The 14,165-nt window shown below is 37.8% G+C and overlaps 1 protein-coding gene across 4 annotated transcripts in view; it reads left to right on the top strand.

The window, feature by feature from the left end:
* Positions 1-4,255: 4,255 nt before the first annotated feature.
* Positions 4,256-14,165, top strand: part of LOC111347266 (U-actitoxin-Avd9a) — a 10,255-nt gene continuing 345 nt past the window's right edge. Inside the window, exons 1-4 of one of the 4 annotated variants that reach the window (XR_015990559.1) lie at positions 4,256-5,995; positions 7,423-7,941; positions 11,056-11,185; positions 13,839-13,968. Coding sequence is in view for 3 of the 4 variants with exons in the window: in XM_088730062.1 (XP_088586188.1) it covers positions 10,942-10,971; positions 11,056-11,185; positions 13,839-13,968 (290 nt within the window). In the remaining variant the exon portion in view is untranslated. Of the gene's footprint in view, positions 5,996-7,422; positions 7,942-10,866; positions 10,972-11,055; positions 11,186-13,838; positions 13,969-14,165 lie in introns of those variants that run through there. The other 3 variants (XM_022954532.2, XM_088730062.1, XM_088730063.1) reach the window with 3 other exon arrangements.

Here is a 14,165-nt window from a genome sequence, read left to right as displayed (position 1 = left end):
GGATCCAATTACGGACACAGGGTAATTTCAATCAAACAAATTCTGTATACGAGGGAAACCCTGACCCTGTACACCCCAAATAATCATACTTAAATAGAATAAATGTTTGAAAAGAAAATTTTCCCTGAGCGGGATTTGAACCCACGTCCCCCTGTTACTTGTCAGGTGTAATGAAAAGATATATATATATATATCAAGTGACTCTTTTCATTGCTCTTATTAGACTGTCCTTCATTACATGATCAAGACAGAAGATTTACCACACAGCACTCGCGATTAGTTAATTTTCCTTCACTTAGGAAAGTAGATTTACAACACGATTGAGTACATATAATAAATGTCCTTGCAGTAGTAATGCTATGTAACGCAACACACTAAACGCAACAATTGGCCTTTTCGCTCCACAAAAACGTCTCAAACACTATCACTTAAAATGCATAAAAGATTTGTACCGTTGGAGCGCGTTTGAGTGCGTTTGGTCAGAGCTGTTGAAGAGGGATCAAAGTGGCCATACAAATCTTTGAAAGGCTTCAAACTACGACGTACAACGAATTTGACCTTCTCGAAAACCGGTCTCAAATTACATGCTAAAAAAACAGTGCTTGCGTTTGTCCTTGAGAACGATATTATACGTGACAAACATGCACGAAAAATATTTCTACACGTTCAGGATATATCAAACTATATTTACATATAGTGGAAGGAAAGAGAAACGGCCTAACTTTTAAGGGATATTCGGTCAAACTCTGCCCATTTCCACCTCATTCACTGCTATCTTGAAAATAACGCTACCACAATGTAATGCAATCGGAGTGCGCACACCGCCTGTTTTTTAACAGAAGTTGATAATTCGCCGTTATTCACTTAATAAACTGGAAATCACGACAAATGAATCTCTTCTAACGTATGTCATTTATGATTTTAATAATTTTGCGTGTCGTTAACACATCGGTGTGTGAGCAGCGCATCAAACCGAATGAGTAGTATCCAAATAGTATAGCCTGCTGAAACGTAAAACCGAGGCACTGGCTGATATTTACTGTTCCGAAATTCCTCTTTTGGTTGCGAGTCATATCAAAATTATTTGTAAGCACTGTTGGGAAGGAAAGGTCTCTCCGTTCTCTGTTTATGTATTGCCGGGTGACAAATGCGATCTTTCACACTGGTACAAGCTTTCATACCACGGTAACGTTGATTGTCACTCCTACCCTGGGATAGGCAACTCTCCATACCACTGGTACATAAAAAGTTTCCAAAACAAAAAGAGCCTTCTTCTGTCAGAAGTGCCAGCACTTTCATAGGCGCACTTTTTCCCCTATGCTGACATAACTGATATGATACCAGAAATAATGATTTTACTCTCATTCAGAAACAGACAAAAAATTAAAATAAAACAATCGTACCCTGAGCAACTGAACTCGACAATCAAATGAACAATTTTAAAGGAGTCGCCTTATAAATAAAAACTTAGTCAACAAATTTGCCCATTTCCGTTGAAAAAGAACAATTACAGGACGTAAACCTATATTTAGTATGCTTTCGTTCAAATATTCTCAGAAAGATCTTTATGAAATAGAATTTATGGAATTGATAAATGCAAAAGTAACGAAGTGTGTAACAAATTTTTCTGCGCTTGATAACCATCCGCCGGACCAGAATTGATTAAGGTCTTTTTTAACTGCGTCATAAAACCAAATAGTACATTTATACTCAACCATTTTTCGTAACGTAGCCATCCAGGGGAGCGACTCCTTAACACCAGAGTCCTAAAATAGATTAATTGAAGACCACTGTTGACTTAAATGTCAGTCGCCATGTCTCCTCTGAAACCCTTGACTGTAAACATAATTCTAAAGTGGACTACGATAAGTATCGGTAGTTCTCTTAACTTTTGGTCTTAGCCGACAACAAAAACTAATACTACCGGGTGACGGAGTCTTAGGATAAATGAAAAACGTTGTCTACAACGTTGTACAATCTTACAAAATTATTAATCTAGTTGAATTACATGTTGATAACATCACCTAAAAGAATGTTGTAAACGGTTCCTTAGCCAGTTTTTAGAAAGTTCCAGTATCAAAATTGTGTGACAAAGCTAACTGGACAACCGTATGACGAACGAAATCAAACTGGTTTTTATGAAAGTGAGATTTATCGGGAAAAAAACTGTATGATTGATAAACTCAAGCAGACGATGCTACAGGAAATTCCTACCATTCTTCTCCTCAGATTTGAATAAAGAAGACTTATAATGTCATTAAGTTTGACTTTTACCGAAAAACATAATCTGTTTATCTTTCAAAGCAGTATTATAAAATGGGTATCAACTTCTCATTTCAACACAGATAATTTTGCAGTGTGTAACAGCTGCACAACCGACCATTGCGTCAGAGTTGCCCTCTTTTCTGTTTCTGTTTTAGTGGTCAGGGTCTTAGTGAGTCGTTTTATATGTGATTATAAACACCAAGGAGAATCTAACACCTGGTCAACTTGCAGACAACACGTCACTGTTTCGCCATTTAAGAATCTCAATTAAGTCCATTAATTTGTACTCGGCATTATGCTTTGTTCCTAATTGGTCAATATATAGATAGGGTACGGAGTTAAAGATGCAGTATTTTCGTAATGGATCGAAAAAAAAAATTTCCAACTTATTTTACTTGCGTATAACTTCAAGCTTTTTTTGTCTGTTATAAATATTGTAGTTACTGCTCTGGTAAAGAAAAAAACACGAGCATTTATCAAATTCTTGAAGAATCAAGTAACCTGCGCCAAGGACGCACACAGTCGGTAAGTTTGGTGATTTTGCAATGAGCAAAACTTCGCATGAACTTCTCGTGCATTCCGTAAGTTTTGGTCATTCGTGATGTTTCAAAAGGTTTTTGAATTGCACTCTCCTACAGCTCGTACAGTTACTAAGACGTTCAAACATTACCCACGCCCATAATTTACGTAATTCACATGTGTCCATACGTTTTTCATTATAAATACCTCGATCCATCGAGTGACTTGGTAATTATCACGAAACTAGGGAAATATGACCTGGACCATTAAGGGTTATCCTAGTGAAACCCTTATGCGATGTTTCCGGACCATGTATAGGGAATGTTTTCTTGTCTTCACATGGATAAGCTACGATTAACATGAGATCAAGTTCTGATAATGAACTCGATAAAGGCGAACTTTTTTTTCAAAAAATGGTGAATCTAATATTCTGCCTTGTCACAGTTTTGATACACAGTCTTTCGATCTTAGGCGCTCTTCAATTGGACCCTTTCATAAAATTTCTTCTTGCATTTTCTTGAGCCAAGCACCCTCTACAGATCTGTGAGTAAACACGTAATTTTTACTCACGGGATTTCAACATACGGAAAATCATTTGTTTTATCGTTATCCAAGGAAGGACGGATAAAGGAGTGGCATCCGTTGAAGATTCAATGAAAGGAGATGGAAAAATATTTCCATTCTAGCTCCTCATAGGGTACACAGTATGAAGCCATTTTTTCTTCACGTATATTCTACATTTGTGAAATTAACCGTCTTGACTGCGAGATCTGCTTTATCACTAATGACGTTTCTGTATGAAAACATTGAATCGCAGTTTTCCTCCTCAATGAAATAGATCCAAGATAGAAGCGACCATCACTATCGGCTATTTCCTACTGGAGCAAAGTCTGCTGGGCCCTGTGGTTCAAAGAATGGAAGGGACGGAGAGAGACTTAGTAAGAACTCATCCATGGAATGATGGTCACCAGGAGAAGTGTTATGAATGAATGAACCTTTGAAACTAAATTGGTTGACTGCAGCCAAACTGATCGCTTGGTAAAAGAAGAACATAGTTGATTTCGTGTTCTCTCCAACCTCTTATTTGATAGATTAACACAACCCCATTTTTTTTGTTGACCCTATTATGGAATCAAGTAAACTACAAACGCTCCACTTTCCCCTTCCAAATGCCGTCATCATAATTATTAGGATTTATGTGGATCAGAGCCACCTTAAAAATTAAAACATTAAGGTGATTGGGAACCTAAAATCGCCTCCAATGAGAATACAGCTAAAAATTATGTAATTAATCAATGAAAATTAAATCAATGTCTCTTTTTTGCCAATGACCTTTCTATCAGTGGCAACTGAATTGAAAACCACGCGGCTTACACTATTTTTACCAGCTGCCAAGCTGAAAATAGAGGTTTTGCACGCATCACGTGATATCATAACAACCGTAACTACGCCGCCATCTTGCATGCTAAGTCAAAACAAAATGGTGACTACACAATGTGAGCGTGTAGAGGTAAGAGGTTACCGCGACTCCCTAAGCGCTCAGAATCGACAGATGTACGACGAGAAGCTAAAATTTACTTCGGGAATTGATCCCTATGCCGTCAGTGACAACTTTTACTCGCAGTCAATGGACGAATGGCCAGAGATCGAGTTACCTGTTATCCGGTGAGCTAGTTGTTGTTCTCAACTAGCAAGTTCACCAAGGAGCAACTAAAAGCATACAAAAGCCTGCAGTCTTACCAATACTTCGTCGCTGGTTGGGTAAGAAGTACTTATATTTGTGGGAAAAGCTACTCAAGACACGACAATTCTGATCGGAAAGTTAAGAAAAACCTTTTGTGTATGACGTCGTTGAAAAATACTGAAGCAGGCTGGAAATGTAAGTTTCAGTTCCTCTCTCTCTGGCCATTTCACTGAAAATGTCATAGATGTAAACATTACACAGGTCTGGAACACTCTTGACACAGTAGATGCATGAACTCCAAATCGGTAGGCCAAGTCTTGCACTGAGAGATTCAGTCTGAGACGCGTGAAGGTTATGAGGAGTTGCTGAAATTTACTGATTGATTTTTGCTCAGGCAGTGCAGGACTTATGAGGTCAAAAACAGCCATCATCATCTGTCAAACCGGTATAAAATTTCACCCTCTCTTCGTCAGCTTTAAACCAAGACTTTAATAGTACCGAATTTCCATCCTCTTGTGATTGTTTTAAGTTTTCTATTTCCGCTATGTCCTGCATAGAAAGGTCACTTTGAATGGCAATATAATAGAAGTGTATGCGAGTGAACGTGTTTCTTCCATCGCAGAGGCTTCGACATAAATGTTCTCCTTCTCGCCATCACCCTCTCCAATGATGTTCATCTCGCTCTAGCAGTCCATTTCTTTAAACAATTCAAGGCTTGAACACATTTCCGCTTCTTGCTTTGCGTTTCCTTGGTTCGTTTTTGTCGAGCTAGAGCAGATTTGAAACTTGGTTTCGAGACAGAAGTTGAAGAATGTCTCATGTTCTTTGTCGACGCCCAGGCCGGATGCGTCTCGTAAAGATCTACCGGCTTTCCTAGAAATTAAAATGAGACATTAGCTTTCAGCCATTTCAAAAGTAGCATGTAAGGAATTAAATCATTACAACTGTTTCAAGACTCTCACCTTCATGGAAGTGAATAGAACACACATGTGGATACTTGACGTCGCCATTTTTCACTGCATCTCTCCTGATGGTTGCGATCCATCTATCGTGCCTTTTTGCGAAATTTCTTACTTGAACACGCCCTGGTGTTTAATTACAGGAGGAATTTTTAAAAAAGAAAGGTGGTTGTCGCTATCTGAGCGGCTATAGCGGCTATCCGAAAACATAGCAAAATCTTCTCATTGTAGCGAAAGACCTTCAAAATCTTCCTTTATCTACATTGGAGCTGGCATGCAAGATGGCGGCGTAGTTACGGTTGCTATGATATCACGTGACGCGTGCAAAACCTCTATATAGGGTTAAAGGCTTCAAAATTCTACATTGAAAATGTCACGAGCCATGTGACTAAACGTGGTGCAGAAGATCTCATATGAATAGGTGGTTTGCAACCAATCTCTAGAGACACAGGTAACAATGGCAAAAGGAACAAATGCTGGTGGACAAACAAAAGAAGCTAATGAGATATTTATTGTTTACGTCCACCAACATGGCGGCTATGACGTAACATGCAAACCACCTATACAGGTATGCGATACCTATAGTCTGCAAGTATTATGGTTACTTCATTTGATTATCTCTACACTTTTTAAACTTTTTTGAATAAAATTAACAAAAAAATAAGTCAATCAGAGTGAAAACGCTTTTTTCACCAAGAGAGTATCTGAATTTAAAATGTTAAAATGCAACTTTGAAAGGAACACTAAAGTGTAAGAGTTGAAAACAATCCATGAATTTCCACCAATTTTCTTTGATCGTGATCTGTTCAAAATGTTGAGTTATATTTTAAAAAATGCTTTGTTTTGACTACTTTCTAAGATTACCAGCTAACGAAATTTTTACCCTGCTCGGCTCGTGAAACATAGGCCAACTGAAATCAACGAAATTTATCACAAACGATTGTTTTTGACAAATGCTAACACAGTTCATTGTTTTGTGACTTGTCTGTTAATCTACGAATATTGAACTGGAAATAACTTTTACTTTTACCCTCTAATCCTAACGCTGAGAGATATAAATAATTAGGATTCTAAAAGTAAAGCTTTTAACAAATCGTTTTAACCATTTCCAATTTAATAATGAAAGGTTCCCCTTAGGAAGGTTCTAAGCCGGACTTGCAATGCTTTGTAACGCGATGTCTCATGAAAAAGCATGTGGAAACGAAATTTATTTTTCCGCTTCATGTTGATGGTTTGCACTTTCATCACTTACGTTTTCTTCATTGCAACCCGTTAGACAGTCATCTTTTGTTTACGTACTTTAATTTTACGATCCATTTGATTTGGGTCTTTAGAAGCTACCCGTCACCATGGTCCATTAACCTTTTATTTCGGAGACGGTCAAGCTCGACTCGAATGTCGTTGATGACGCCTTTTGGTCAGCTACCTCCAGTAAAAGCTCTTTTAAACTTGGCATTTCAAGAATATGTTTTAACATGCGTAGCTTGAGAAAAGTATACAAAACATTTTATCAGTGTTTCTATGGTTTGTCACCTCAATGAATACATTAAAGCATGCTTATTATGCACGAAGATTGCCTTATTAGAGGTTGGAATTTACGATCGTTAGAAAGTCACCGCACTGCTCAAGTTTTAAATGTCAATGTCAGTTCCACAAAAACTTCTTACAGGTGTGTTGTCAATCGATGAGTTTTCATGTTTTTTTCTAAAATACCTGATTTTATTTACAGCTGTAATTGCTAATTACCAGTCGGAACCCTGAGCCGCGCACGAGCCCTGTAATTGTGCGATACGTGAATGAAAATGGAGAACTAAACCTATGACGAGAGAGACGAAGCTCTCATTTAGATTAAAAACAATGAAAGAGCGGCTTATTTTTGGATATGCAAACAATGACAGAGTTTTTTTTTTTATTTTACTAGGTTTATATAGTTCATCTTTTTTTTTTATTTTACTAAGTTTATATTGTTAATCTTGTTTTTTCTTTCAATTCAAGGAAGAACACTGTCATGTACTTACTAGTCTCGATGATCGATGCACTCGCAAGTGAAGGAGATGTGCTATTTGGTGACGGTTGTTATAGCAGAACCGCAGCACCTGCTGCATTATAATTCACATTTAGCTCAATAAGAACCATTGACAGATCCATTGACATGAACATAAAAGTATAAAATTTATTTGACGCGCTAAGTTAGTTCGAAATCATTTACTTTGGCAAAGTTTTCATCATAGCCTGACAAGCTATTGATTATGTAAACAGGTGATTAGACTGATGCCTGTTTATTGTATGAATTGAACACCAAAAATCATTTAGGTCTTTCAGCGATATTTCCGACCAATAGAGCTCATTTGCCTAACTTAAGTGTGAATATTGTTTGCATTCAGAGCGACAGTCGACAAAGCTAAAAATTTGATTGGCGCTAATCAAATGATGAGCGCTTTACATAAGAAGACTGCCGATCCCTGAGTTTTCAGATAACGGCAAATTCCCTTCATCGAAGGTCGACTTGGCGAGGTAAGGGGTGTTTTTTACTTTACTGACTGTGTTATCACTGATTTTCTGTGAGCTACCCTTGGCCCTTGTTCTCTTAATGCCGTTCCGTACTATAAGACCAACGGCTAAGTTTTTACATTTAAAGAGACTCATTGAATATTCTTGATTATCAAGTAAACGGTTCGCTGGTGAATTAACGATGGCAAGGCACCTTTTTCAGACCCTGATGAAGAAACACAGTAGTCAAGGCGTGAAAGTTTTCGATTTTTGCTGTTAATTCCACATTTCACTGTACTGTTAGATTTTGGATTAGAGTTTCCCAAGAAATCTAACGACGCTGCCAGGTCTTCATTTTCCATATTCAGAAGATTTCTGTAGCTGTACCTCCGCGAAGCAAATAACCTGAAAAACCGCAAGAATACGAAAGTTATCGGTTTTTCGGAAAGTTGTCTTATTGAATTCGTTTTCGTTTCATCACCACGTTCGGTTGAATCTCTATACGTGGAACCTAACAACCAGTTCCGATCATAAAATGTTTATAAAAAGTAAGATAAGTTAATATCACCGATGGAATCCTATTGGAACAAAGAAAACACGAAAATAATCAAACTTTACGATGTTTTACGGCAGGAAATAGCTTTCGTGGTCTTACAAATAAAGATATTTAGAAGGCACACCCACAGAAGTACTCAGAATAATTCAAAAGCATAAACAAATCCTCAAGAAACTCTTCCACAAACAATGTATCAATAAACTCCATAGCAGTAGAGGATACTTTTCCTCTTAAAAATATGTTAAGCAGTGAGTTTTGATAATGAACTCTTACAACAAAGGAAGTATGTGTAATATGAAAACATTTGTTGGGTGTTTTTGTTGTATATATTTTTTACCATTTTGGTAAAATCCAATTGAATGGCAGCGTGTTTTATGGTAGGTTCTACCGCCTTGTTGCTATTGCTCGACATATTTCTCAGGCGCGTAACGTGGTCATTTTTTCAAGTACGCACAAGTACATATGATCTATAAAACTAAGTAAACTGAGCGAAAAAATACTGCGTTTTTTATTTCTTGTTTGAATTAATTGTATGAATACAAGCAAAGAACAAAGCGTCTTGCCCTTATATTGAGCAAACTTGGCGCAAACACAACATTGTTTTCAAATTTTTCTGGTCACTTCAAGTACGCACGTGCGTATATGCGTAGAGGACGCTACGCGCCTGTTTCCATACATATTTTACAACTTTCAAGGACTGAATTAATGCTCACACCAAAGTTCAAGAAAAAAGCATTTATGCCCATCTACAAGTGTTGTTTATTTATTAATTTTTCCCCCCGATTATTATTTCGTGAGTAGGAGGCCCCAGTATTTTAAAAAATAGTACCATGAATTATGGTCCGTGTACCAATCAACATTGTAGTGCATCGCACAAAGAATTGTCTCAAACAGAGGATATTTAAGTCAGTTGTACCAATTTCTGATTGGTACAACTGAAGAGAAAGAGCCCTGATGTGTTGTAACCTCGAATAATTGAGGGGAAAACAAAGAAGAAGGAACCAAAATGAATTGGAAACCAAATTCCCACCAAAAAATTAAACTCTACGCTGCGGTTGGTAACTTATGGGTTTACACCTAACAACAAAGAGCACTGCTGAAAACTAAGCGGCTTATTGTATGGCTGAAATACGATAACTATATTGTACTCTGCCATCTTTGTTGAGATGAAACAGGTGCACACATAATGAATTAGACTCTTTTTGTTTCGGCACTTTACAAAATGCGCTTTTAAAAACAAACATGAATTTTACATACAGACTACGATATTTCAAAGGTTTAGCAACTGACGCTAAAAGAGAGAAAGAAGTGGGTAGTTCATTAATGACGCGACGCGTGAAACAGCGAAAGCGTGGCCACATCGTTAGAAGGATTCTTTTGAAACATTTTTAATAAGGGCGTGGAAGTATATTGGCATTAGTAGCAGCATTAATTTGTTATTATGTAGGTTAGTTGGCAGAGATCGCGCTTAACGGACAGAAAAGGCGAAATCGTCTTGTTCCGATATGTTTTAAAAGCCGACAATATTTATCAAATTATGAATAAATTCAAAGTGTTCGCTTAAGACAATGTATTTCTTAAAAAGACTCATGCCTTGTCAAGAGTTGATGAAACTCTCGATGGGACTTCTCTTATAGTTTATACCTCATTTCGATTAAATTCACAATCCTTGATTTCTGTACTTCTACGAAATTCTTAGAAGAGTTTTCAGAAACGACCAATTCTACTGTGTAGTGAAAATCAAGGTAAAGAACAATTTGGTATTCTATCCCCTTTCAAACTAACAGGTAAAAATGAAGTTCATAAAGAAAGAGCAAAACAATATTGATTAAATTGTTTTCCTCTGATGAACTATCGCCTTTACAAAGGTCGCCTGATATCGAAAACAAAAGATATTTCCATCCAGCCTTAAAAGTATTACATTTGTAAAGAAATCGTCATCATCTGTTAAAATTAGCGAAGATCGTTAATACTTCGACATATTTGTAAGCTGCAAAGAATAAATCCTTCGGTCAAATCATCGTTCGCGAAATGTTCTGCCTTCCCCTCGCCTGCCGAAGTTTTTAAACAAAGTCAAAGCCAGATTCTTAAGGGAACATGAATGTCGTTCTAGCTTTGTGGGTCTTAGAACTGTGATTCTATCACGAGTCTCCTCTAATCAACTTCGCTAAACACAATCTACAAGTCCCCTTTATGATTTCCCAAAAGCGAAACCTTCGCCATTCAAATATCAAAGACCCCAAACCTTCTCTAGTGATTTAGGCTGTCAAGCACTGTTGTTTAAAATACACATAAAACCTTTTTTGGTGCCAGAGGGCAATTTCATTAAAGTTGCGTGTCAGTACTGGTAATTCTCTAGATTGTTTTGAGATCTTGTCTAAATTCAAATATAGTTCCTAACCACGACAACTCCAGAACGACAGACCATCTCTCCGTGAGCGATCTCCCTTCACGTAAAACGTCAGAGGATGCTTTCAAGAAAGGTCAAACTACATGGGGTATAAACTTTGCGCCATTATCATGATGAAACCCCTTAGCGGGTGCTTTCAGAATTAATGACTTGGCATCTTTCTTCACGGCAGGAATTCAGCTCATTGTGCAACATGAAGATTCTTATTGTTTTGCTAGCGACCATGTTGGTTTGTTCAGCTAACTCTGGGGAAAGAGAGAGGAACTCAGAAGTACTGGACTCAAAAGTACTGGACTCAGGCTGTGAGTAAATCCTTTAATATCACCTGAAAACAGCAACACTACAGGCAGGTCTTTACTTGATGGATCACCAACAATTCCAAGAAACTAATCATCATGATTAAATATGGGAACTAAAATTGGACTTTTCAATTATAGAGACATCAGACCCGAAACAAAAGCGAATAAGGGTAGAAATATGCGTTCGTGACCAAGCATGAGGTCAATATGACTGGATATAGGCCGCGAATTCTCTTTTTGCTTTTTATGGACGGAGACGAAGTCGAGGTCCATTAAAACGCAGAAAAAAGAACGAGGCTAATATCCGACCATCTTGACCGGAATTATGAGGACAGCTACAATTGGACGAGGTTGCAGGCCGAGTCCAATTTGGTCGTTAGAGGAGATTTTTTTAGTCCGGTTGCTTCCAAATTAGACAGCACGTGGTTCACGTTGTTATTAATTATATGGCTAGTCAGTTTCTCGGTCAGGATTAATTTTGACAGTTTAACACTATTCAAATTGTATATCATCAATTGGCCAGTTAAATTAAAGAATAACAGCTATGTTGACAGTTTCGGACTAACTACCTGCTATACAATTATGCTGATTACACCAATATCTAGCTTTCCTTTTCACCTTGCTCCATTCACTAGGAGATCATCGCAGTTTCTGTGATCGTGAATTGCATCACTAATGGTCGTTCTTGGAGTTTTTGCTAATCTTTTAATGAAACGAAAACTGACCTCTCAATTATTGACACCTGTGAGAGAGGAGAAGATGTTCATTTATTATATTGTTATTGGTGACACTGTCACTAAGAGGAGTGCGCAATTTCGAGTCCGGGTTTGATAGTCATACCGGCGGACGGAAGGGAATTTTCTGATCGGTCTGATGTTGTACGATAAGACCTTGTTACAGCCTCGACGCCACTTCTCTTCAGGAAAGCTGTTAGCTTGAGAATAGTGTTGAATTTAAAGGGCTTTTGAATATTTCGCTGTATAAACTATTTATTATGATTATTATCGTTTGGAATTATTGTTACTGTTATTATCAACATCATGAGTAGTGCAAGTACTGTAAAATCCTTGCAAGACTAAAATATGTGCTCTACAGACTCTTCAGACGTTGCTCGTCACGAACGATCATTTACAAAATTGAACGACGTTCGCTTTCTGTTGCTCTATTTCTTGTAGACTCCGGATTTATTGATTCAGGTGAACGTTTAAAATTTCGTCAGTATTGTTTCTAGGTTTTAGAAGAAAAACTTCATAGCAAAAAAATTAGCAAAAAAAAGAAATACAAAAAGAAGCAGAAGCTTCCCACGACCAGAAACTCAAATTAACGGAGAAAAGATCATTATTTCGATGAGATAAACCAGTAATTACGCATTTTGTGGGGTGAGGTCAACATAACTTGCCAAAGATTGATCTAAAAGTCTTACTTTGATGATTTGACTCACGATAAGATCTCTACTTGCCCTCTGGGCCACCAATTATAAATTTTGTTACAATTCACGGGTGTCAATGGGCACAAAATATAAACCACGTGTCATGATAATTACAAACTCTAAGAAAATCATTGGTTGTTTCAAATGCACGTGAGGAAGAAACGAACTAAAACTAACCACGCTCAGCAAACTGATAATACTCTCTGGAAACAAAACATTAAACATTCATGCCATCGAGTTGATCTTCTGTTAGCATTCACTTCTTTATACGTCTTTGAAAAACGTTTTGAAGTGAAGCACATCGTAACAATGAGCATGAGGCCCGTGGTAGCTTTCGTCACCTTGTTGGTCGTATGTGCTGCATTAGAAAAGGACAAAAATCATGGGCTCAACAGCTCGGCCTTGAGGGACGTCATCCAATGTAAGTGCATACTCCCTTTCTTCCGAAGCCTTTCTGTATATTGAACTTACTGTCACTGATCAGTATGATTCCTACATGGCTTAACAGCATTTTTTGTTAAAAAAGAAAAGGACGTGAATAGGAATCATTAACTTCTGGTTGCTAACTAATTCAACCATTACCAGAACGATAGAATCACACACAATAAAATACCAAATGACAATTACGGATCATTTTGTTTGTCGAATTAGAAGTTAAGATTGCCTTACGTCTGATTGAGTATTTCAGAGAAATAACCGGCAGTAGTGTTATCTCGATACAAACTAAGATGTGATGATCAACCCAGAACTTTTGAATGCGCGCGCGCACGGTGCAAAACTGCCCTTTCATTCATAACGTCAAGAAAATACCGGGACCCAGGCGATCCACTGAAATTACTGACCATTTCACGTCGAACTCCACCAATGTCATCTACTGTATAACTTGCACTTTTTGTAAAAAAGATAAACATTGGTGAAACGGGAAGACGACTAGGTGACCGATTCCGAGAACACCGTCGCGACGTAGAAAGGAACGACAAGGACGCATCCAAACCAGTCGCTAGACATTTTAATCTCCGTAATCATTCTAAGCAGCATATGGCAGTCTGCGGCCTTTCCTTACATCTCAGTAGGCGGTTCGGTAAGCCCAAAAAGAAATTCAATAAAATATTTATCTTTCAAATATGAACTCTTACTCCTCACGGTAACAACAAATGCTGTCCATTAGACTGCTTATTCGTAGTTTCTCTTTGTTCATTATTGTATTCTTTACTTATGTTTCCATAGTAGTTCGAGAGAGCCGTTCATGTGGTGACAGGTTTCCCTTCCAAGCCTGTAGCATAGCTCGGCGTGTGCGTGCTCACTGCAAAAAGCTGTACTACAAAATTGGCTGCAGACGAATGTGCGGACTCTGTTGGTAAGTGCAAGCGGAGCTTCTGCGCATGCTGCCTGCCAGCGTATGCCTCTAAACGCTGTAGAAGATTAGAAGATATCTACCCAAATATGCACGCCGGAGAAAAAAATATTGCTTTTTGCGCTTCTCCTTGATTGAGATTGATTTATTAGACTGATCGCCTTGAATATAGCAACGATTAAACAATTATGTCCGCACTA

Source organism: Stylophora pistillata, chromosome 8, assembly GCF_964205215.1.
Source record: "Stylophora pistillata chromosome 8, jaStyPist1.2, whole genome shotgun sequence".
Taxonomy (NCBI): Eukaryota; Metazoa; Cnidaria; class Anthozoa; order Scleractinia; family Pocilloporidae; genus Stylophora; species Stylophora pistillata.
The sequence above is the reverse complement of the archived record's forward strand: the minus strand, read 5'-3'. Positions and strand labels throughout refer to the sequence as shown.